Source organism: Topomyia yanbarensis, chromosome 2, assembly GCF_030247195.1.
Source record: "Topomyia yanbarensis strain Yona2022 chromosome 2, ASM3024719v1, whole genome shotgun sequence".
Lineage (NCBI taxonomy): Eukaryota > Metazoa > Arthropoda > Insecta > Diptera > Culicidae > Topomyia > Topomyia yanbarensis.
In genome coordinates, this window is record NC_080671.1 from 105,923,607 (window position 1) to 105,950,170 (window position 26,564).

Genomic DNA, 26,564 nt, shown 5'->3' on the forward strand with positions numbered 1-26,564 from the left:
CAGAATATAACGAAATGAAGATTGCTTAATTATTTGCATTTAAAAAAGATCGGAAAAAATTAGTTGCATAACCAAGGTGGTTCATTTTCAAAGATAGCACTGCTGATGAATCACTGTATAAAAATTGATGATAAGGGACGCGGACGAAAATAGCTGACCACCGCTTACTTTTAAGTAAGAGGTATTTGAAGACAAACAAGCTATTTACATAAAAATTCAATAACTCTGTAACGGTTGAGATTTGAGGGTATATGTCGAATATTTTTCCCCAAACACTATCCTCTATCACCCCTTGAGAGGTTCTTAATCAATCGCAACCGAATCTCAACAAACCCTGCAGCATCTGCAAACATTTAGGAACATCATTCACACAAAAAAATAATGAAATTTAAATGACATGTAAATCAATACGAATGTAAACATACAAAGATTGAATCAAAACTTTGATTGAAAATTACGTTAAAATCAATGCACTCAATTGGAGCATCAAAAAGCATACAATTTCACACTTTCATTCGTGTAAGATTACATGTCATTCATTTTACAGCAATGAGCGTGTAAAAAATACATTGAAGTGCATTGGTTTTCCGTTTGAAGAAACTGTAATTTTCAATCCACGTGTAGAATTATAATAAAATTCGTTGAAGAAAGCACTACAAGTCGTGTCGATTTTTGGTGGAACTTAATTTTACATTTATATTCATGCTCCAAATATGTGCATGAAAATAAACTTAAAATTACAAAATATTTTTTTCTGTGTTGAACAGGTTATAGTTGGCAATAAAAATTACTATTTGATAACAAAAGATGTTGTGAAATATTCTTGATGTTATCTATTTTCAACCAGTGCAATAACCAACATAACTGTTCTAGGTTGCGACATATTTCAGACTTAGACGATTTAAAGCTAGTTACTTGGGTTAAAGACTTATGATTGTTCTTCCAGAAACAAAGCTAAGGTAGACTCAGGACACCTGTAGATTTATAGCAGAACATCACACCATCTTTGCTGATAGTTTCACGAGACAGTTAACATCGAGTTCCATACACCCAACCGGTTTGAATGTTTTTTGTTGTTATTCTTCATATATGCGTTCTTCATGCAAGAGTTTCACCTCGGCCGAACTCATCCCTCATCACAGCCAATTGATTATTCGAACTACTGAATGCAAGCAGACGTGATACAAGAGCCGCGTTTCTGAACTTTCGACACTATTAATTTGCAATAACCATTTAATTCTCGGCAGCTGTTCTAGCCGAATTCTCAACAAGTCAACAGTTTGTTGCTGCTGCCGAGTCAACCAAACACTATAACTATATTTGATCATTTAGTCAGGGGAATCTCGTGCCGCTAAATATAATTAAAAGTGAAGAAAGAGCATCGCTGAGCTTTATTCAATAATCGAAGCTAGTCCGGTGAAGATGCGTTTTTTCGCGCGATCCGCGACAATTCTCACGCTTTTCCCAGTGCTATTGTTGTGCCGGCTAGGTGTGAATGCCCAACAAGTTGATCTAGGTGAGTGCAATGGGGATTCCATCTCTCGATAGGGAGAAAAAAAACAAAAGATGAATCATTGATTTTCCATTCCCAGCAGAGATTGGCGATGAGTGCGTAGTCCAAAGAACAAACTCCCCTGGCGTTTGTCGACTAGTTTCCGAATGTGCATCCGTGATTGATGACATCCGAAACAGAAGAGGGGCCCCAACCAAGTGTGGATTTTCAAACAAAGTGCAAGTGGTTTGCTGTTCGGATGGAGTTCAGCTGAAGACGACCTCAACGGGAGCTCCGATTGCCTCCTCCACCTTGAGCATCCGAACACGAACAGTCGAAAGTACGTCCACCGCTTCCGTACATCGCTGGTTAAAAGTTTTTGACATCTCAAGCTAAATTTGTCCAATAAGCAGTAGATTGATGTACAACACGTTCAACCAGCAATGTAAATAGGCTTCAGTGCATCCCAATGCTCCTTAACCAATCAATAGCTTGTGTCAATTCAAACCCTTCTTCTCTTCTCCCTAACAGAGTGTATCGAGTACGGTGAGGCAGCTTTTTCTAAAGAATACACCAACTCGTTGGGCGTCGGTGAATCCAAACTGCAGCGAGTGGATAGATGTGGCCACAAAGCGGTCGAGCTGATTGTCGATGGCGAGGCAGCAAAGGCAAGAGAATTCCCTCACATGGCACTGGTCGGTTATGGCGGCCTACCCACGGTGCAGTATCTGTGCGGTGGTTCGCTGGTCTCGGACCGTTTCGTGCTTACCGCTGGCCATTGTGTCATTTCAGCCGAATAGTAAGTACTCGTCTGTGATGGGGATGGGAACGAATGGAACGGCAGATCGCCGTTCAAACGCTTTGATCTGTATTAGCCAGGGTGTTCCAGTTGGTCGGGCAATGTTTCGATATTTTTGCGCGGAGCTGTTTTGAATATGGCAAACTAGGGTATGTTTACCAGAGAGATATTGATGATAAATTTTCAAAATTACCATATTTAGCACAATATTCGAGTTTCAAATAACGGATAAAGAAGAATTTATTGTTCAAACTAATTTCAATTTGGATTAATCTTCAAAAACATGTTGGTTGCTACCCTGGGATTCCTTTTTCTTTATTATAAGAATTTTTTTACAACGCCTAATTTACAAAAGACTATCCAATTTACAACCAATCAAAACATGAGCACCGTTTCTTTGATTAAAATGAGGCCTTAGAAGGTGCTGTGAAATAGTGAATAATCTATCAAAAATATACCTGTCTCTTTTAAGGTATTACACCACTGTAGAACACGAAAAAATAGGAATATTTCGGGAATTATTCTTGACGCAACAAAGAGATAATTCGACATCCTGTAAAATGGTATTTATAGTGGTAGTTGCGAAGCACCAAAAATAAGTAATTTTGTCAGAAGAAATGCGGCTGTGCAACATTTTCCCGCAGGCACCTATTTTTGGAATGGTTCCAGGGTCGGAAACCTATCTCCCGTAATTGTTGACTTCGAGCTTTTTTTAGGGGAAACTTTGCCATTCCGACCACTTTTCAGGTTTTTCTTTTGTAGCTGCCCCTGTACATGTTACAAATTGCACAAATCCAATGTAGTTGAAAGCGAGTTCTTTGGTTGTTCACATGTGTCGTCCCAACCAGGTAGTACGGGAACATGGGGAGACTTGACCAATGAAATGAACCAAAGTTATGAAAGTTTTTCTGTGAACGTTTTTTTTTTTTGGTTAGGTCTCCCCACTGCGGGGATCACACACATAATCTGTTCTACATGTTAGGGGCGGCTGATGTATCGTCCTCGTGTCAGCGTGGGACTCTAAGCAAAGCTGACACGATGTTACTCTGGCGAGACAGGGGGTTGGGGAAGGTCCAACAAGCCGCCATGGAAAACTAACCGTTACGAACAATGTAGAAGAAAAAACGATTCGGAACAATCGGCAAAGACCGATGAAATAAGGACTACGATTGGAAACTCGGAACATGGAACTGCAGGTCACTTTGCTCTCCAGCGTTCGACAGGATAATCTACGACAAACTCCAACCACGCAACTTTGAAGTCGTTGCACAGCAGGAACTTTGCTTGACAGGACAAAAGGTATGGAAAAGCGGGCATCGGGTGGTTACTTTCTACCAGAGCTGTGGCACCACCAACGAGCTGGGAACCGGCTTTGTAGTGCTGGGTAGGATGCGTCAACGCGTGATTGGATGGACTCCGATCAACGCAAGGATGTGTAAGTTGAGGATCAAAAGCCATTTCTTCAACTACAGCATCATCAACGTACACTGCCCACACAATGTAAGACCCGACGACGAGAAGGAAGCGTTCTATGCGAAGCCGGAGGAGGTGTACGACGGCTGTTCGCAACGGGACGTTAAAATCGTCATCGGTGATATGAACGCTCACTTAGGACAGAAGGTAATGTTTAGACCGGTAATCGGGCCAAACAGCTTGCATACCGTATCGAATGACAATGGTCAACGATGCGTGAACTTCGCTGCCTCCCGTGGCATAGTAGTCCGAAGTATCTTCTTCCCCCGCAAACATATCCACAAAGACACCTGACCAACGCCCCGAAAACCAAATCGATCACGTTCTAATCGACGGGCGATTCTTCTCTGATATTACCAACGTTCGTACCTACCGCAGTGCGAATATAGATTCGAACCATTACCTAGTTGCAGTATGCATGCGCTCAAAACTCTCGACGGTGTACAACACTCGTCGTAATCGGACGCCAAGGCCCAACATCGCACAACTTTGGGACGCCGGGGTTGCCCAAGACTAAGCACAGCGGCTGGAAGCAGCACTACACACGGAAGAACAGCTGGGCGCAGCTACTCTTGAAGAAGGCTGGATGGAGACCCCTTTCGCCATAGGAAGTACTGCTATAGCGGCACTAGATACAGCGATTCCGAATCGGTGAAACGACTGGTTCGATGACGAATATAAGCAGTTAATAGAGGAGAAAAATGCAGCATGGGTGAGGATGCTGCAGCACGGAACGAAACAGAATGTGGAGCGATACAAACAAGCACGGAACATGCAAACCTCGGCCCTCCGGAGAAAGAAGCGCCAACAGGAGAGCCGCGAAGCGATGAAACAACTGTACCGCGTAAACGACACACGGAAGTTCTACGAGGAGCTGAACAGTTCGGGCAAAGGTTACGTTCCGCAAGCCGATATGTGCAGAGACTTAGACGGCAACCTTCTTACGAACGAGTGTGAGGTGATTGAGAGGTGGAAGCAGTACTATGACGAGCACCTCAACGGTGAAGCAGCAAGATATCCAAGAAGTCAATGTGGAGATCGGTCGTATGAACAACAAAGCTGCCGATGTAGATCAACTGCCCAGCCAGCTATTAAAATACGGTGGTGAAACACTGACTGGAGCGCTGCACTGAGTAATCACCAAAATTTGGGAGGAGGAGATTCTTCCGGAGGAGTGGATGGAGGGAACCGTTTGCCCAATCTACAAAAAGGGTGATAAGTTTGATTGCTGCAACTACCGCGCGATCACACTACTTAGCGCCGCCTACAAGGTCCTCTCCCAAATTCTTTGCCGCCGATTGTCACCATTTGCAAGGGAGTTCGGGATTCATGGATTCTCGCCCCACCACGGACAAAATATTCGCGATTCGGCAGGTTCTGTAGAAGTGCCGTGAATACAACGTGCCCACACATCATTTGTTCATCGATTTCAAATCGGCGCATGACACAATCGATCGAGATCAGCTATGGCAGATAATGCACGAGTACGGTTTCCCGGATAACCTAACACGATTAGTCAAAGCGACGATGGATCGGGTGATGTGCGTTGTTTGAGTATCATGGACAGTCTCGAGTCCCTTTGAATCTCGAAGAGGGTTACGGCAAGGTGATGGTCTATCGTGCCTGCTGTTCAACGTTGCGTAAGAAGGTGTAATAAGGAGACATGAGTGGCACGATCTTCAGGAAGTCCGTCTAGCTTCTTGGCTTCGCCGACGATATTGACATAATGACACGGAACTTTGAGGCGATGTCGGAAGCGTACATCAGACTGAAGGCTGAAGCCAGCAGGATTGGAGTTGTCATCAATGTTTTGAAGACAAAATACATGATAAGAAGAGGTTCTAGAGACGACAATGTGGACCTCCCATCCCGAGTTCAGATTGACGGTGACGAAATCGAGATGGTCGACGAATTCGTGTATTTATGCTCACTGGTAACCGCCGACAATGATACCATCAGAGAAATTCAGAGATGAATCTTAGCGGGAAATCGTGCCTAGTTTGGACTCCGGAGGATGCTCCGGTCGAACAAAATTCGCCGCCGCACGAAATTGATTATCTACAAGACGCTGATTAGACCGGTGGTCCTCTACGGCCACAAGACCTAGACTATGCTTGTGGAGGACCAACGCGCCCTTGGAGTTTTCGAACGAAAGGTGTTGCGTGCCATCTGTGGTGGCGTGCAGATGGATGACGGAACGTGGCGCAAGCGAATGAACCATGAGTTGCATCAGCTGCTGGAAGAACCATCCATCGCGCATACCGCAAAAATAGGACGTTTGCAGTGGGCTGGACACGTCATAAGAATGTCGGACGACGACTCGGTGAAGATGGTTCTTGAGGGCGACCCTACAGAAACAAGAAGACGGGGCGCACAGCGAGCACGGTGGATCGACCAGATAGAGGACGACCTGCGGACCCTTCGAAGACTGCGAGGCTGGCGACAAGCAGCAATGAACCGAGTGGAGCGGAGACGGCTTCTGCATACAGCAAGAGACAACAAGGCTCTAGCTACCACACAATGGTGGAATAAATTAATGGTGGCCTGGCGATGGTCGTGTAGGACCAGTAAGCCAACCTCGGTTTGAGACCCCAAGAGTTTACTGCACGCCCACATTGTCGGAGTTGCTTTATTGACGGCGCATGTCAGGTGCGACTTCCTAGGTGCTTCGCTTCTTTTACGTAGTTAATTGTAGTTCTACTGAGAGTTGGGGGAACAAATTTCTGTTTTTTTTTCCTATTGGAAAACGGTACAATGACCGTTTTTGTAGGGTTCACGTTGAGTCCCTCATTGAACCACCAGGTCATGACGAAGTTCAGGGCAAACTAAATCCGATCGCTTAGTACAGATTCATGTTTTCCCCTCACAATTATGACGATGCCATCCGCATGTCCAACAATCTCGAAACCTATTTCAGACAGATCATTGAGAAGATCGTCCACCACTAGCGACCAGAGCAGGGGTGATAGCACACCTCCCTGGGGACAGCCTCTATTGGCTGATATAGTTGTTTACGTGTCTCCCAACGTTGGTATGATCTCTCGACTCTTGAGCATTGCAAGAATCCAGTACAATATCGATTTTTCCAGTCCTCTTTTTCCAGAGCCTTATGAATTGACATGTAGGATGTATTATCAAAAGCACTATTTCCTTGAAATCGAGGGTGTCACTAAGGTAGACAGAGTTGTTTCCGTAGATTTGCCTTTTGATATGCAAACTGGTACTTGTTTAGCAGAACTTTCGTCAAGTGCTCCGTTCGAATATAGTGGTTTAGCAGTTTTTCCATTTCAGAAGTGTTGATGTCAAACTAATAGGTCTAAAGGCCTTGGGTAGTGTTAAGTCTTTTCTATCTGTTTTTGAAATAAATGTTTCCCAAACTTCTCTCCAGCTTAAAGGTGGGTGCCCCAGCATAAGACTGGATCTCAGGAAGTTTAGTAGATCAGGAAGAATAATATCTACCGATTTTTGTAGAAATATTGGATGATAAAATATGCTATCAGTTTCTGTGATGCCTCACCGAGTCCATCATAATCCTGATCTGTCAAATTCTCGTCTTTCGCAACCGACCTAGGAAAGTGGGACTGTCTCTGGAAAGTGTCTGATGTTTTCACAAAGCTCGCGCATTAATAGTTTTTTAGCCTTTCTCAACTCAGTGTTGTATTCGGAAAGTGCGGTCCTGTAGTTTGACCAGTTACCAGTAATCTTCGCTTTATTAAATATGCGCCTAGCTTCCTTCCTAAGTGTTGCTAGATTTTCGTTGCACCAAGGAACATCACGACATACAGACCTCGTTACAAGAGGGCAACTGGCATTGTAGACGGATTATGATCCTCTTTCATAGGTCGTTAACCGTATTATCCAGATCTACTGGAGATTGAATCTTACCTTCCGTTTTTTCGACTGTTCCAGGTGTGAGTGGAATACACATCAATTTGTTTTCCTTATTTCCCTGTGTTTGTGTGAATTTATTCTCTTCTATGGCGAACATTATGTGTATGTCATCCAAGACACTAGGTGCGTCAGAAAAGTGCCTCTTTAACGCTTATCTTTTCCGTTATTTGAGCGCTGCATAACGTGAGGTTCAGTATTTCGCTTCTAACTGCGTTCATAAGTGTAGGTACAGCTCCCTTGTTACATACATTGACATCATTTGACGAAAGGTATTCTAGTAGGTAGTCACCTCTGGTATTTATATCCGTGCTATCCTACACTGTGTGATGTGCATTGGTATCACGCCCAACGATGAAGGGCTTGTTTATGCTTCTGCGGTACTTTATGAGGGCATCGATTTTGTATCCGCATCGCCAGGAAAGTAGACAGATTCGATTACAATCTCCTGCTTTCCACTAGCCGTCGTTGCCTCCCCTTTTATTGCAATGACGTCTCGTTGAATGAATCCTGTAGTTTAAGAGAACTTTATTGCTCTGTTTATCTAAACTACTGCTCTTGTAGTTAGCTGATCTTTACAATATACTAACTTGTGAATTGAGGAATCTAAGCCAAAGATTTTGTGTTTATTTACCCACGGCTCCTGTAGAAGAGCGATGCCTAGGCGTTCTTTGGTGAACCTCCGGGTAGGGACGCTTGTGGTACTATTTGCGTGATGAAGGTTCACTTGGATGCACCGAATGCTGCACATTTTTTCAGTGTTTTTTTGTCGTCAATATTTGGGGCCGATGCTTCATCCCCTTTATTATGCCTAGCGGCTAGTCGCAGACAGTGTGCTGTTCGACGTTCCAGTGGCCTTCTTTGGCCCAGTATTTGCTTAGGCTCTTGCCATTTGCGCACAAGGTACAGGGGGTTTTCGACCCTTTCCTTGCGTATTAGTTCGTGAGCTGCATACGGTAGGGTACTTTTGCGTATAGCTCGTGAGATGGGCTACCATCGATGCATTCGTTACCGTTGCTGCTATGAAGTCCGCCGTGGGATGGTCCGTGTTGGATCACCCATAGGAGCTTGCCTCGAACTTTCACGTTCGGTGAAGACCGGGGCCCCCTTCAACTGGCGCACTCGAGCCTTTCTTAAGATGTAGTTCAGCTAGTTGTGTTGGGAGGTTATCAGTTTCACTGAAGCCTCATCTACCGCCAAAAGCAGCTCTACCGTTTTGAGGACCGTGTTTCTCTTCACGACCCTCCAGTGTTTGTCCAGAAATTGTCTTTATGATTCAGCACCAGGCGGAAGATGTCCCCATCGGACCTGTCGATGCTGTCGGGGAAGTACGCGATGTAAAGCGCTTGTTTTGGAATCTGCGATGCATCAACGACTTCAAATGAAACGCCTTCTCAGGGCTTGATCGCAGCTCGCATCCTGCAGCCACTTAGCTGTATTTTTGTCTACACAGGCGATTTCGAGATATCCTTGTTTGTAGGTACACTTCCTAAACTTGGGTCTCGCATTGCTTGAGCTCTGCTCAATGAAGCTATCGATCAGCGCGCATCGAGTAGCATTAAGCTGTTCATGGCTGAGGGTATTCGCAGAGAACCCAACCGGAATGATAACTTAGGTATTTCGTTGAAGGTGGGACGCTGCTCAGTTTTTAGTGTATGCCTAGGATCCTGCCTCTCTATCTTTTTCGGTTGGGGTTCCTTCCTGCACCCACTCTTATTCGGCGACTCAGTGTCCGTCGAATCCTTTCGCTTGCCTTCCCTATTGAAATTTTTGCCAACTCTAGCGCTTCAGCGGGTTTGTAGCCGCCATCCATAGCATTTCACCGCTTAAGTGACAAGTTCCTCTTGTGCAATAAAAATTGGACTAAACCGTTTTGCGCGTTAAGGGCACAAGACCTAATTTTAATTAAGTTTTGTTTTTTTTGTGTTTCGAATTCATCTCGTCAGTAACTAGCACCATCTGGGTGTCTAGTTAGACGATGTATCTAAACTAGTACCCAAATCCCGGGACATCACTCGGGACATGTGGCTTTAGGCGTTCACATATGTCGTGTGAACTGTTTGGAATTTTTTGTGTCTAACTAGTGCTAATTTGGGTACTAGTTTAGATACATCGTCTAACTAGACACCCAGATGGTGCTAGTTACTGACGAGATGAATTCGAAACACAAAAAAAAACAAATGTTCCTCTTGGTTTATTGTCGGATCCCTCCGACCCACCGATTGCTCCGCCGGATCCTCGTCTTTAGAAGGACACAACATCCTCCAACGAGTCACTGTTTAGCAGCTCCCCAAGTTTGCTTTCTGCGCATCCTGCTCCTCTTCCACATCAATCGCCGCAATTTCTATGTCACGTATCGATTTACTTCGTGGTGGTGAGGCCACACTGTACTCACCAGCTATTAGGGTTGTTTCACAGTTGTCTCCAGGCGAAATTCACAATGGGAAGACTTTCTTCCCACACTATGGTCACTGAGCGAATCATAAAATATATATATATACAGTGGAAACAAGTACCAAAAAGACTACACTATAAACAAAAAAGACGACACAGCTTAAATATATAGACCATACTCTTTTGATTTATTAAGGCCAATTGTTTATTTATGACGAAGCCATGATGGCTATCAGAAAAAAAACCAGATTTTACTTGCGTTTTATTCGACGAAAACGAGCGATGGCGACGAGGGACTCCGGATGCTGCAGCAACTCGGCCTATTTGTATTGGAGGCCTGCGTGCCACTTTTGGGCCCAGAGAGCGATACTATGCGCACTTTATCTTCTACACGAGTGTCTAACACTAAGTCGAGTGGGATTTACATTTTCGGACTGGTGGTATTCAACGGGGAAACACGATCGGAAATGGTGAGTGAAGCTAAGCAATCATGTGAAAAAAATTACCCCAGAGGCGAGATTCGAACTCGCAACCTTTGAGACTCCGGCCCTATGCACTAGCCCTTATGCTATCCCTGGGTATGATGACATCCCAGAAAGAACATATGATTATCGCACTGGCGACGGTGATCGTACCCTGCCTGCAAAGCAAGAATCACACACAACGGCAGCTGACCACCCTAACACCAAGACCCGGGTTTTTATTATCGCGTGATGTCTAATTTTCAATAGATCAAAATGTGTTAGGGTGGGCAATCGTTTTTCCCCGTTGGATACCACCAGTCCTAAGTCCTAGGGTATTGGTACTTAAGTCAAAAACCAAAAAATTGAATTATTAGGTTAACATATTCGGTCTAGTAGAACCTATCCTCCGGTACTTGAGTACTGGCATCTACGTAAATAACTTGCCAACCACTGACCGTTCTTGCGCTCGCGCTGTACTAGCACGTTCACTACATGGAAACCGGTAACCACACTGGTTTATCCCACGAGACTAGCCAAACAAAACTTAGCGTTCGTGTGGCGGTTCGGAACGGCGGGAAATTAGATCCTATGGATCGACGTGTACACAACCGAGAACTTAAACGAAACACGCGGTCACTTAATGTCGGTGACTATCGCTGCTGCTGGTCTTCACTCCTCCGGGCCAATTAACTATTAGAGACCGCATTCTGTTTTTGCGGACGAATTTAGCACTGTCCTGTCCACTTTCCAACACATACCCTCCGCGCCTCCTCCCATCCCACCCCGCATTTAGTGACGATGATGATGCGATGACAGAATGATGACAGTTGACTTTTACATTTTATCGTTTTGGTCGGTGTCACAAAATGTGCTCAAATTTAGTACAATGTATTGACATGCTAAACGTGCGGTACTTGTTTCCTTCGCTTTTTTTAAATATTGAACAATTATAAAAAAACAACATAACAAAATGAATAATAAATAAGCAAGCAAAATAAATATCAAATATAAATAAATAAACAAGCAATTAAATAAATATATAAGTATATGAATAAATAAATATATAAGTAAATATATGAATCAATAAATAAATAAGTAAATAAATCTCTGAACAAATAAATATCGAATCCTGCATTTGACACCAACCTGGGCTATCAAGCAGAACTTAAACGCGACTCAAACATGCAAGCACGGAGTAATAATGGTTTGGCGTTTGAATTGTACTTAGACATTTACAAACAATAATTTGAGTTTGAGCTTGAGCTTGTGCGACCACCCCCGGCTGGTACTCCGTTATCGATCTGGACTAGCTGAAGATGCACAGAGAAGCAGATATAATTATGCTTGGGAGTAGCGAAACATCTTTCAATGTGCAACTCCTGGTAATCCTAAAGAATTGATCAATACCGGCGCCTGGCCATCGTAGATCGCGGAAGGAAAGGGAAGGAATGGTTAGTCCTATACTTGCTTTTGCTAGAGGCCGTATATACTACTGCGCACTCCACAAGTATCACAGGAGGAGAATATTTTGGTTAGTAAGAATATAGAAGTTGGATCACTTCTTCTTTATCGACGCTAGAGAGCTGACATCACTATCTGGACTAGATATCGATCCACCAAACTCATAGACCGGGGACCAACGGCTTTACTTCCCTTCCGAAGGAAGACGTGACCACAGATTTTTTGACATTAAAAATGTCTTACTCCACTATCTGGGGCTAGGTGTCATTCTAAAATCTAAACTATCTCCCATGTAACGAAACTGTATAAGGTTTGCACGCTTATAACTCCGATAATACTAGATGGATTTTAATCATTCATACACCAACCGATTCAAAAACACCAAACTTAAATATTGGTAATAATTTAATATCTCACCAATAAAAGTAGACTTTTGGAAATTGGTAAAATTAAAAAGTTCACGAAAAACGGGAAAATTACCATTCGTGAGGCAGATTTCTCAGACACAGCCGTCGTTAGAGGGTACCTTAGTCGCTCAATCAAACACGAAAAGTCATAAATAGAAGCGACGCATGTCCGTTTAAATCAGTTGTTGCTAATATCCCATACGAGCAACATCGTCTCCGGGCGATGCAATAAGCGCTATCGATTTTCGGCAACGTTGGCATTTGCACACACTCGCACCTAAGTGACTAAACCATATAGGTTAGTTTATAAATAGAGGTGACGCGTACCCGTTTGAATCAGTTTTTGTTCTTATGTCGAACGGGTAAGATCATGGCTGCAGCGTGTGGGCACTACAATAAGCGGTAGACGCTATGCATTTTCGGCAGCGGTGGCCGTGTGCGGATTTTTCGGGTACCAGCACGGTGTCACAGAATGATTTGCAAAGTGGATGGGTGGGGTGGTTTGGATTTAATTCAATACGGTGTGTGCTGCTTAAGAGTGTTGCGTTGAAAAAAAATATTTTTATTCATGCGTGTGCGTTATAACTTGTTAATCCATGTTTACGGCGCTTTGTAGCTGCGTAGAGTAAAGAGCCTATTGGCTTTCATATGTTTCATATTTCGGTTATATCTGACAACGTGCTTCTGTAGTTATTGCACTGTTCAGCAGCGTAGTATTTTATACAGGAGAGTACACTCAGGTTTTTTTACGTGGTTTTTATGCACGGTATTTTTTACGCGGATTTTGAAATTTACGCGGTTTTCATTTACGCGTTTTTTTGAAATTTACGCGGTTTTCATTTACGCGTAAAAAAACTGTAATTCCATCGGAAACAATCACATTCCCAGCAGAACTTTTTGTTTTCTAATTTCAAACACTTTTGTTTCGTAATGTACAAAACGGAAAATTTTAAAGCAGAAATTACCGTCTTAGCAGCAGTTTAAGCGGGTGTTCTTTTTCGATTAAAATTCAAGCCATGTCTTAAGCGTTGCTGGACTTAAAATTGTTTTCCCAGTTTATGCAGTCAGAGTATCTGTCCTGCCCTATGTATTTAAAACACAGTTCTAATCGCGTTTTAAAGTATACAACAAATAGAACGGTTGGGTATACCAATTTAAATTTTAAAATAAATCTGTTTTAAATTATGAAACAAACCGCTGTACTGTAGATATAATTATGTCAGTCCTATTACCACATAAAACACCTATATAACATAAAACGCTGCAGAATTGGTTTAATAATACAATGTTTACACTACAGAGTTATAACACGTTATAATAATTAGAAACAAGAAAAATGTCACCAAGATAGCATAAAAACCCGTTTTAATCGGTAGTGCGAACGTTGTATAACAATGTAATTTATCAAATAATTTCATTTGTTCAACCACTAATCGATCAAGAAATACTTAACCTTAAGATTGTTTACTTAAGTTCATTAGTACATTATTGAAAATTTAAATGGAAAATGAAATTTCATATTTCATGGAGAATCTGTATATTTCCGTTGGCGGGCGTGGGCTTCCCCGAATAGAAATGTACAGTAACAAAATCATCATTTTCACTGTGACAGTACAGTAATTTTACAATAATTTACAGTAAGTTTTAGTGTTATGCTACAATACAAAAACAATAAACTTTTACGTTTTTACAGTAAATTTAAATGTAAAATAGACTTTTATAGCGAAAAAGGGGGGTGGTTATGTATCTTAACATTGAAAAAATCACTTTTTCTCCATACATTTTTTCTTGAAAACAGTTAAATTTAACGTGAATGCATTGTATCAGTTTTTTGCTGAATAGTGAAATTTATTGTTACATGAAATTTTATTGTAAATCTACTAAAGGAACTTGGCAGCGAACAATGTTGAAACAGTAATAACTATAATATTTATTGTTTTATGATTGTTTGTAGGGTAAATGGGTTCCTCATCACAGTTCTCAATATGGAACTTTTCTTTTAAATATATTTTCTGGACAGACCAGCCTATTTTTACTAGATGGATCAGCCAAATAATGCCAATCACCTAGTGAGATACTTGATTAATTGTAATAATAGATTACCGTTAAATGACCTTCAATAAATTATGTCTTAATGGGGAGGGTATATAGCAAATTGTAACATATGAAAATAGGCGAGTGAGCAAGAACGTGAGTCGATATGTGTGATAGATAAAATTCATTTGCACGCTCTTCAAAAAAGCTGCATTTTTAATGTCACTGTGGTCGTGTCCTGTACACAACCCTTTAATTTTTCACCTCAGAAAAATTTCAACGACCTCGGCTGGAATTGAACCCAGGCCAACTGGAATGAGTGGCGGTCGCGCTTACCACTCAACCACCGGCGCCGTCTATTAGACATTTACAAACAATAATTTCAAAGTATAAACAAAAAACAGGCATCGTCAAATACACGAAATAGACCGTACACTGTTATTTATTCATACGACAAAAAATAACAATATTTATAAATATTTACAAGCTGGGCTCAGTGACCAAAGCGACGATATTGTGACCTAAGAAAGCACAGGTCACATCCTCCACACTCATGTTTATATTGTTCTTAGTGTATTCCGTTTTGTTCCCATAAATAGGTAGGGAAACAAAGTCCACCCTGTCAGAGCCCCGCTTGACCAGGTAAAGGCAAAAATACTATGGGGTGCGCCCTGGAGCTCCACAGGCTTCGTGCGTAGTTTGGTAATTTTCTTTATTTCGAATCCTAACCCTAGTTTTACGTAGGGTTGGGGTACGAAGTGTTGATGCCCTCCCCCATTATTATCCCTCGGTAGGGGTCACGCCACACCTTGAATTGGGTCATAAATTATGCGGTACGAATTTTGAGGCCTGCCCGTTGGCACCCTCTCATTCCACTGCTACACCAGATGGCTGATAGCACCCAGCCGACGCCGATCTAACGACCAAATATCATCGATAGACTCACGTGGAGGCATGAGATAGGAAACTTATGAGTACGATGTTATCTCACCATTTGACGGCACAGCTGTTGTTAGTCGCCTGTTATGACATGGGGAACAGAAACCCAGTGGGTCAATTCTTTGCTGAAAAACTGCGAGAGAATTTAGCCGCCGGATACCACACGGCTGGAAACGTAACTCGAACATATGACTTTTGATCACTTTGAAATTTGCGCAGTATACATATTCAAAATTGATTTCTCCAGCAAAGTTCGCAGGATATTATTTTCTCAATGGCAAATTTTTCTAAACGCTAAATTTGTGTCGATGTTTATAACATTTTCAGCGTATTTTTACTAAAAAGATCGCCGAGAAATGCCCATATTTTCATGTTATACAGTGGTGTAACTTCGCGATATTTGTGCTATCACAGTCAGGGTTACCAAAAATACAGAATAATCTGCATTTGTACAGATTTTTCAGCCATTTTCAGACCAAGAATCTGTATGTGCAGATATACAGATTTTTGAGAAATGATGTTACAAAAACTATTTTTTGAAATATTTTTTTCTGCTTGAGTAATACATCCTCTGTGTCTCTCTCAGCTTAGCTCTCTATATTAAAATATATATTTACTTTTGAGAGTGGTCGTACATTCTGAAAGGTAAAGGTTTGTAATACACTCTGGTTAGCATCCAGTAAACGCCTGGGTGAAGTCTATTTCCAGAAACGTTAATTGTAATGCTCTGTGACTTTGTTAATTCTCAATTTTTTGTCCGAAAATTCGATAGCTACATGGGTCGACCTAATGTATATAACATTATATATCAACAAAAGTATTTAAATGAAGAAGAAATTTATTTTTCCATTGTGCACATCGGTAAAGTTCAAGTTTCTGGATGTAAAATATCAGAACGATTTGTAGTGTTTTTTATGAAGACGTAGACAGGTCCTTGCTTGACTGATTTAAACCACAGGAATTAATATCTTCGATAGATAATCCAACAAAGTCCAGCTTAAACGCCTCAACTGATTCGATACAGATATCGACACAGATTTTTCGAAGAATAAATACAGATGAAAAGATTTTTAAGGACAAAAATACAGATTTAATTTTGGCAACTCTGATCACAGTCAATATGAGTGTAGATAACATAAACAGACAATGCGTCTATTGTACGGCATTTTTGCCGCATGATGAGCCATCACCTTCTGATGATTTCAAAAGTGTTGTATCATACCGTGATAGAAATCGGCAGCGATGCAAACGTCCACCACATAATTTGGGGCAGCTCAGATATCAATTTGAAAGCCACCGAATTGATTGAATACTTAAGTAGTTGAAATCTGCTTATACTTAATGTAGGAAATCTCTCAACACTTGCACGATCTGACTGGGAAGAAGTGTTAGATGTAACTGTCTGCTATAACGGTATCACGCACGAGGTGGCAAACTGGCTAGTACCCACTGCGCTTGTACCCTCGTTATCTAATCACAAGTATCTTGTCTTTGATCATTTGAACGCTCGTATCGTAATCCTAAATCTACGAACTGGGACCTCTACGGATTGGCGACTATGGATATTTTCCAACGATTGCGCCTCCAAGTGACTTGGATGAAGTCGTGGATCAAACAAACTCACTCCTAGTAGCGACATACCAAAAAAAAGGCTTATTCGCTTCTAGTTATGCGTGCTTCCATGAGAACCCTTTGGTAGAAAACCGAACTTGTTCGACTCAAACAGTTTGTAATCGCAGACACAGGGACATGGTCGGAGGCATATAAGTTGGCATTTAACTTACGCTGATGCCCCACTTCCGACTAATCAAAAAAGACTGCGAAATAAGAATGAGGCTGTTTCGCACTATCTGCTCCCATCACCCCAAAAACACCCGTAGAACGGCACTCAACATCGGACGATCCCTAATGAACAGCAAAATTTTCTACAGCATCGAACTCACGTGCCGAGACTTAGATGGGCTCTCCACCATCCTTGGGCCACTATACCACGGAGCGGTGCGGTCAGCCTCCGGACTACTACCAAGCACGACTGCCGAAGCAGCCTTTGTCGAGGTCGGTGTACTCCCTTGCCGCTGGCATAGATCCAGGGTAGTCCTCAAACGGGCTCTAAATTTCCTCGAGAGGACAACGGGTGACGAATGCCACCTTCTCACCATCGCCACCTGGAATTCACCAAAAAAAAACCTCCCAACCAACACCCGACTACATCAGTCGATTTACAACCACCAAAGACACCGGTCACGAAATTCTGTCGCTGTCTGAGCCAGCGCAAAACGAACCACAACACAGTACTTTTATCTTGTGTGCATTGTCTTAAGAACAAAGGAAACCGTTCGATCTACTTTTACATCTGCCAAGTTAGAGTAAAAAACCAGCAAAGTGAACGACAATTAGTGCGTCTAGAACAAGAGAACCATTGTATGTACTGCTGCCATCATGAGTGAATTTGATGAAAAAGTGCTGCTTCGACCCAACACAGCGGTTGTTGACTTGAGATTTTGTTCTACACATTTTTTGAAGGTGAACGTGAAGCTTAGGCTTAAGGACGTCACCTATCTTCAATATCATCATCTGCGCAGTGAAGTATTGATATCATTCATCACATTAGACTAAGTAAAGAAATTGGCTTTACAGCACAACCTGAAACACGTGATCAAAAGTGACAATGTTGAAATGAAGATCCCAGTGTACATAGAAAATGATTTTATAGATGTGAGGCTACATGATTTATCACCGCGTACTCCCCGTGAATCAATCACAAAATACATGTCGCAATTCGGAGAAGTGGAATCCATTACACCTGATACTTGGAGAAACTTCTTCCCGGGTACTCCTAACGGTGTTCTTGTGGTGAGGATGCGAGTTCCCTCCCACTTGACTATACAATTCAAATGTAACGCAACTAACATTAAACAGACCACGCTATGACCCACGAAGGGTAGACACCTACGTGCAAATACTGCAACCAGACGGCACATAATGGAACACCATATGCGGAAGATTCTAAGGAGAATGCATCACAGCCAATTCCCCACACATCTTCGGAAACCAATCCGAAACACAGACTTCAATACTATCACCAGAACCACAAACGTTTACCAATTTTGTAATAGCTGTTCAGGCCATAATAACAACTATAAAAGCAGCATCTAATGCTTCAGAATCAACTGTTAGCACCAACGGCGAGGAAGCCACTACTGATGACAAAGGCTTTATTCTCGAAACCCGTAAGGGCAATAAGAAAGGAGGAACATCTGATCGAGAACATGTAGACACCATAGACGAAAATGACATGCAAGGATACAAAAGAAAATTTATCGACCCACAAGATGCACTAGGCGAGAAGAAAAATGGTACCTTGCCACGAAAGATCTCCCCACGTAATAGAAAGTTGCGTGGACGAGACCCGAAGTATACTTCATAATGTTTATTTTTATTCATTTTATTTCTTCAATTTGTAATAATTTAATAGCCCCCAGGGCTCCGTTAAGTTACCACAATAAGCCGTGTCAAATAAACGAAATACAAAAAAAACACCCGACTACATCGCATAACACTACGAGCCTGATACAGCCCTGGACCTAACATTGACGACAGCCTCACTCATGCAATAAAGACCAGAGACCTCCCGAGCGGTATCATGCCAAAAGATAGTCAATTCATGAACAGGAAATACCAACAACACATTGAATTATACACCGACGGTTCCAAGGCGAACGGTGGCGTAGGTGCGGGTATCAGCGAACTGGGAAACGGGGTCTTCTTCCGCCTCTCATCCTCTTGCTCAATCTTCACAGCGGAAGCTACGTATTTTTAACCGTCTCCTTTTCAGTCCTACGGGACATCGCATCAGGAACTTCAACCCACCCATTCGTACAGGCCATCGAGACCCACTGATCACACCGTGCTGGCTCCCTTACCACAGCGGCATCAGAGGGAACATAGATGCCGACAGGTTAGTTCTACACGGCAGACGTGCCCGAGCCCGACTTCCAGTAGAAATATCATCAATCAGCATATAAAGAGAATTCAACATCAACCTACGGTGTGTGGCCTTGGGACCTTCGCCACTGGCGGAAGATCAAGGGGTCTGCCAACTGCTGGTCTGACCGAGCCAGCGAATACTCTCTCGACGCCGGGTGGGACTCACGAGAGTCACTCATGCCCACACCATCTCTAGGGAACCAACACCGGAATGCACCACATGCAACACCCGACTCTCTGTTGAAGACCTCCTATGCAACTGTCGGGATTTCGAGGACCTCCGGCGACAGTATAATCTGACCAATTCAAACCGAGACGTGCTGTCCAACGACCCGGTCCTGGCGGAAGAACTTCTATATTTAAACAATGCCCGCCTATACGACCCATTCAGTCAAGAACCCTCGAAGGCATCTCAACAGAGGCACAACACACTGGGCCACTGCCACAGCCTTGCGGTGCTGGAGAGGTCGCCCATGGCACTTTAGACCAGAGTATCGCCTGCACACCGGTCTGCCCACCTACTGAAGCAACGGAACCTACAACCTGGAACAACCACAGTCACCACCGAAGTGAAAGCCAACTAACCGTGGGTCATCTGCCACACCCCCGCCGTTTGCTGGAGGGGTCTCCCGCGACCCAGTTTAACCGAATAGACAACCAACCCCTTCAAGAGAAAATATCCCAAAAACCGAAGAATAGATAAAATTTAACTTTTACTTACATAACCTCTATCATACGGGTTAACAGCCCAATAAACAATAATAATAATAATAAGTCATGTTTGAACAGCACGTTTAGGGTGCTGCATTACTACTGGAGGAGGATCAAAAGTGCTATGGAAACAGAAACACCAGAGGAGCCCGACGAAGAACACAGAATGACACCAAGGGGAGGTGGTCACAAGAGGACTACAAGGTGGACACACTAATTTATTTCAAACGTGTCCACGTGGATGAACAGGAAGCACGAAGCAATCAACTTCCATCTGACGCAATTTGTGTCACGCCATGGCTGCTACAGGTTCTACCTGCACAGATTCGGGTATGCGGAATCTACCTCTCTGTCCGACGTTGAAGAGACACCGTGGTTTTTAACTGCAAATTATGTCGGTTCTACAGCAAAAATGGAGGGATGATCAAGCGAGTGAATAAATGAAACAATGGGTAAAAGCCCCGTGGGACTAGCTCGAGTAGTTTGCGTCGATGCACCGGCAGCGGATTGTCAAGGTGCCAGTACACCGGACGCAACGCTCTACCCAGAATCGCCGGACCAACCTCGTACCCCTACCGGGAAGTCCGTGAGCAGGCTAGTTCCACTGCCGAGGACTAGATCGCGGCAGGTAGCGTGAAGTGTCAGTAGTGGGTCTTCGGGGCACCAGCGGGCCGGAAGCGCTGGAACGACCTCGACACCTGAGTAAATAACTACAAAACTAGGAACTAAATGTGTCATATAACCGGCATCGGTAAGGGGAGAAATTCTGCCGCCGAGAAACTCTCAGTCCGAATTGGCTAGATTGCCCGCCGGGAACTAACTGTCCATGTAGATCGCGACAAAACTGGAAGCTAAATGGCTTGCGGAAACAGAAGACAACTTGTTCCTTGAGATGGGAGCTAAATGGCTACAGTCACTACAAACCAGGCGTTTGAATCTGTTTAAAACTTACTATTAAAATAATCTAACACACACACATTTTCGGATCTCGACAAACTCCATCCAATGGTATATGACACTCGGCACTCTGAGTCTCGGTTGAAAAAAACGAGTTCATGAGTGCTTGCATATTTTTATATTAGGAGGGCAAAAATTTGCTGACGATTCCTGTAGGTTTCATAAATCCGTAAATCTATTGGATGAAGTTTTAAATTCTCGGATATGGTTGCATACAATGATTTTTAAGATATGCAGAGCCGAATCATTATCACGAACCAAGTTTGCAAAATCGGAAGTCTTCAAGCACAAGCGATTGACGGAGCGAGAAGCCTCAAAGCCCATTCAAGATTAAGTGAAAAGAAATAGTGACGTGATGTGCAATATTAGGGTCTCAGGGAAGCCATCTCAGATCTATGTAGTTTTCCACGTTTTTCGATGGAGTTTCATACATTATAGCAAACTCAAGCTGTTTTCAATTGTGGGTTTAATAACAGATCGAATTTGTTTCTCGCGCGAATGACGCCTACATATATATTATCATAATAAAACTATATTGTATCTCTTCTAGCGGCCCAGCAACCGTGATTCGTCTGGGAGAGCTCGCTCTGGACTCCTCAAACGATGAAGCCTTCCCGGAGGACTTCAATATCGCCGATTTGATTCCTCATCCAGACTACAAGCAATCCTCGCAGTACAATGACATCGCACTGATGAAACTGGACCGCAAGGTCATCTTCTCACCCTACATTCGACCGATTTGTCTTCCGACCGATGGTGATCTAGGCAACGCGAGAGCTATCGCCACCGGATGGGGTACGATCGGGTACGGCGAATCGACCAGTGCGATGCTTCTCAAGGTAGTACTGGATATGTTCCCCTTCGACGAATGTGTCGGACACTTTGATGTCAACAGACGCCTAAAGGATGGACTTCGACAGGATAGTCAGATATGTGCTGGATCGCGAAACTCCTCCAAGGATACGTGTCAGGTATAATACATCAAAATTGCAAGTAGGTAGCAATAAAATTAACATTCGAAAGTTATATTACAGGGTGATTCTGGCGGACCACTTCAAATCTACAACGACGCTAACGTTTACTGTACATACACCATCATTGGAGTGACCTCTTTCGGCAAGTACTGTGGCCTGGCCGGTTCTCCTGGAGTCTATACCAAGGTGTACAACTATATTTCATGGATCGAAAATCTTATTTTCTAACACATGTAGATACCGATATAAAACAAAACAAAACTTACCTCAACGCTGATAAACGTCGCTCGTGAATAGCTGATAGACGATTTTGCTTAACTTCAATCCGATAGTCCTTTTCGCTGGTCCATATGGCAGGTTCAACATGCGCTCCTTCTCCTCCTCGCTGGTGCACTTGTCGTAGGCGAGATAAAGCCTTTTCGCAGTTGGATACCGTTCCACGATAGCATTTACTTTCTCTATCGTTAGCAGCTTGATTTGAAGCAACTGTTTCATGAATATTTCTCTAACAGTACATTCGCGGTTTTTTAACGACTGTTTATTGAATATTTCGAACGAAATTAACGGAATTGTTCGGTGTTTGAGACTAAAATCCGAAGCCGCAGCTTTGATAGTTTCCTGCGGTAAATTAGTGATATTCCAAAACTGTTTATCCTATAATCAGAAAATGATAATTAGAATAATTACCATAATACTACTGTAAACCATCAAAACTCACCTTTATATTTTTGTTTAATAACTTTGTCATTACCGATAGATACAGTACAGTGTGCTGATGATTTTCCGTATACTTTACGGCAAAATCTTGAACGAGCGTATTCAAAGCTGCCTGCGAAAGTGTACTGGCAGGAACACCAACTTGGCGATTATTGCCCAAGTGCTCAATCAAATAGATTATGTTGGCCAACCCACATTGTTTCAATCGAAACTTTTGCTCATGAAACCGACCGTCCTTAATGCTGCTAGCAAGATCATCCATTCTTTTCCTTTCTACTATGTAAGGAAGAATAAATTCCTTCCCTCCGTCATCCCAAACAATCCACAGAAAATCGCCTACGCTTAAACGTCGAACCTCGTATCTCACCTGATGCTGTCCCAGTTCATTCAGCGTTCGGTCAAGATTACTTCTTGACTTACCGATCGTTTCTTGGGTATCAACAAGCAAAATCGCTTCCGGATTCGATATCGTAACATACTGCTGGTCAAGAACATCCAAATTTTCGAATATGGAATCATCCGGTATCTCAAACTGCTCAGCATCTGTTAACTGTTCTTTGTCACCTAAAAATAAACCCGATTATTACCCAACACTTTATGCTCTCTTTTAAACTAACCTTCACCGTGTACCTCGCCAATCAAACTTCGGTAGAACTCTAGGCTCTCGTCATTCAACAACTTTTCGACTTGCTGATCATGCATCAACGCCGTCCTAATTTCGCCACCATTCTTCAGATAGACCCGCCACCGTTTTTCCAAAGCCTCACAGATAGTCTTGCCGAAATCGGTAAGCATGAAACAATCTCGGCCGGAAGCAATCGGAAGCGGATATCGTCGCAAAGATGCCAGCGCTTTCTGCAACGGTATACGACTCATCGAATCCTTGTCCTCTGCCTTAGTCAGCATCTCCTGGAGCCATCGTTCAAACAGCGGGTTAGGGCAGCTAATTTTGATGCCAATCTGACGGACGGTGGACGATGCCGCTGGCAAACGATCCGACTGCTGTCGGATAATGCAGATTTTACGATGCTTATGCTTGGGCATATTTTGGTTCTGTTATTTTTTACACATAACATAAACGCGACGATTTTTTTTTTCTAATTTGTCTTAAATTTGAACAAGAAATTTTGTAAAACGTTTACGCGTACGAGTAGCAACGGTAGCAACCGCCAACCGGCTTAATTTTTGTTTACATATAGCCGGGATTCTTGAATCAAATGTCAGTCAAAGCAGATGAGGAAAAGGTTAAGGGATGTGCTCCCGGGATTTTCAGAACAATTCCATACTAAATTTGCAAAAGGGCGAATAAGATTTGTAAACAAACTTTTATTTTGATGATTTCTCTTAATTTACTATAATTTCAAAGCAGAAAACAATTGAAATTACTTCTACGAAGGGTAAAAATTTACATTAACGCATATTTTTCATGAAATTCCACTCTGCAGCAGACTAATGAGCGAAACAAGTTTGTTTACAAAAAACAGTTTCGCCCTTTTGACGAATTAATATTGAATTCAACACAGTTAAATAAAACAACCTGCAGAAAAGTTCTTTTAACTTACTTTTGAGTTGTGCGTCGCTTTCGCACTTATTAGTGTTGTCAAAAACAAAACGAGAGGTTCGACTCAGTCGAGATCTTCCGTGGGGGAAGTTACTTTTGAGTTGTTTGGGGTGAACTCAAAATTAGGTAAATTCAACTTAAATTTGAGTATAAAAAACCTATCAATGAGTTGTAATTTTTGCCGTGGTTAAATGGAAACTACCTTCAACACGGTTTACCTAATTTTAAGTTCCCCCACGATACCACGAGATTGAGTCAAAGGAACTCAATTTTAGGTAGTTTTTTGTTTCCGTGAATAATCAATAATAATCATAATTTTTCAATACAGCGAAACTCGTTATTGACCGAAACAGAAAAAAAAGCATTTTCGAAGTTTTAATTTAAATGTTATTTAAAAACCATACCGATTTTTTCAAAAGTCATTCAGACAAATTTCTCAGTAAGTTAACTTTTTATTGAATAGAACCCGGATAGAATTTTACAATAGCATTTACCTTACAAACAATCATAAAAGAGTAAATATTATATTCAGCTTTTTGCTGGTGGCTGCGTTTACAAATGTGCACTCTATTTTTACAAGTCGTCTGTACAGTGTCAACTTTGACACCTCGTCAGTAGTGTTAATTTTGACAAGCGGTCTCATCAGCCTTGAGTTTCATGACTATCACATACCCTGCTCATTTATGTTCTCTATTCAAACGTTAAATGTCAAATTTGAAATTTGTTAGTTTATTTTTAAACACCGTTTTCGATAATTTCATTTTCTTTGCGAATTTATTTATAAGCATATTCTCAGCTGTTGGAAAGAGAGAATTATGGGATTAGAACCTCTTCTCATCACACGTGAAATGACCAATAATAGCACATATGAAGCTTGCTTTTAAACTACCCAGAATAGCATCTTCTAACGATACAGTACTTAAAACTAGACCTAAACAATGTTTTCTCACATCTGATTTTGGATACAAATTTTTAGCAAAATTTACCATAAAAAATTGACATTTTTAGCTACAGATGCAGCTGCGTTTACCGAAGAAATCGATTGCAATTCACCTGATTTATTAGTTTCGACTAGATTAATTCGAGAGCGGACTCGTGCATGCATTGCATTAAAAACATAGGCAAGAAAATAGTATTGACATTAACGTATTTTCACTTCCTCTAGGGGTTCAAAATTGGTTGGTGAAACACTGTGAAACACACAATCTGAAAGTTCCTCAAATCTCTCGTCTTTAACAACAAGCGAGCATCATTTCCCTTGTACTCCTCGTTCAAAAAAAATTACCAAGCCATACTGCAGTCGTACATATCGGCATACACAATCAAACGAGTAACGATTTACTGTCCGCGAGTGGTAAATTCTCAAACAAATTCATTCTAAAACTACTATGGGGATCGTCCTTTCTGATGTACTGTGTGTTCACTCACCTTCCGTACTACCGATCACATGCAAACCCTTCCGATCTCTCCGCATCTGATAGCAAGGCGGGAGCAAAACCACCAATTTCAAAGGTTAGCTTTCCGAAGGTCGCGTTAGTTCACCCAATGCACAAGTTTTTTAGAGAATATAAAATAGTCATTTTTCGTGAAACAATCGTTCTAAAACTTCGATGTATGCTTAAGTTGAAGTTTATAACGTCCTAGATAAAAACGTATGCCATAGAATGAAAAAGTTTTTTATATAAACATTTGATGACTTTTACTTATTAAGATTATTAAGGTTTGTTTAATTCACCTCCTTGGTGAACCAAAACTGATGATCCTTTTGCACACAACCTTGGCGTATTTAATTTGTATTTGGTATCAATCTCACAGTTCCTTATTTTGCTAGTTTAGGTAATCTTTTAGTTTTGCCGACATTGGTGACTAATGTAAGGACACAGATAACACGTTTAGGCTAGAACTAAATTTCTTCAAAAACCTGTGTAAACTTTCAAATTGATAAACGTTGGAAATCCGTGTTTCATTATTGCCATCTGCGCAACTGTTTGCTACACATGTTTGACAGCTGCGCTCTAACTGCCTTGTATCGATAACTGCGCCATCCACAAATGTTTGCCAAACGTGTTTCGGACGTCTGATTTATTCGGAATTTCAGTAGCGGGTATTTACATACGATTCAAATCGAGCCAAAGCGTCTGTTATCTGTGGTAAGGATTTGTGAACCAAACTTTTCACTAAATTGCTCAGCAGAGGCCGTGTTTAGATGAGGAAACCAGACATAAAAAGTTTTTCAACTGGATCATGAAGAATAAATTTCTCCTTTTATGGGCCGTGCACAAATTAACAAATTTTTTTCAGCGAAT

At 42.1% G+C, this 26,564-nt stretch overlaps 2 protein-coding genes across 4 annotated transcripts in view; one reads left to right on the plus strand and one right to left on the minus strand.

The window, feature by feature from the left end:
• The window catches only part of LOC131679099 (crossover junction endonuclease MUS81-like), a 49,180-nt gene extending 25,272 nt beyond the window's left edge, over positions 1–23,908 (minus strand). For both annotated transcript variants that reach the window (XM_058959656.1, XM_058959658.1), the window contains exons 1-3: positions 23,315–23,908; positions 22,699–23,261; positions 22,247–22,634 (exon numbers count right to left, since the gene is read on the minus strand). In XM_058959656.1, the coding sequence (XP_058815639.1) occupies positions 22,248–22,634; positions 22,699–23,261; positions 23,315–23,741 (1,377 nt within the window). In that variant the 5' untranslated portion in view covers positions 23,742–23,908 and the 3' untranslated portion in view covers position 22,247. The remainder of the gene's footprint in view (positions 1–22,246; positions 22,635–22,698; positions 23,262–23,314) is intronic.
• Positions 1,191–22,276, plus strand: LOC131679102 (venom protease-like). 2 transcript variants are annotated; one of them, XM_058959661.1, is made up of 5 exons: positions 1,191–1,516; positions 1,593–1,832; positions 2,024–2,291; positions 21,557–21,977; positions 22,041–22,276. In XM_058959661.1, exons 1-5 carry the CDS (start codon positions 1,423–1,425, stop codon positions 22,206–22,208), a joined length of 1,191 nt encoding a protein of 396 aa, XP_058815644.1. In that variant the 5' UTR covers positions 1,191–1,422; the 3' UTR covers positions 22,209–22,276. The 2 variants fall into 2 exon arrangements, with proteins under 2 accessions (XP_058815644.1, XP_058815645.1); XM_058959662.1 differs by having other exon boundaries at positions 1,596–1,832.
• Positions 23,909–26,564: the final 2,656 nt, after the last annotated feature.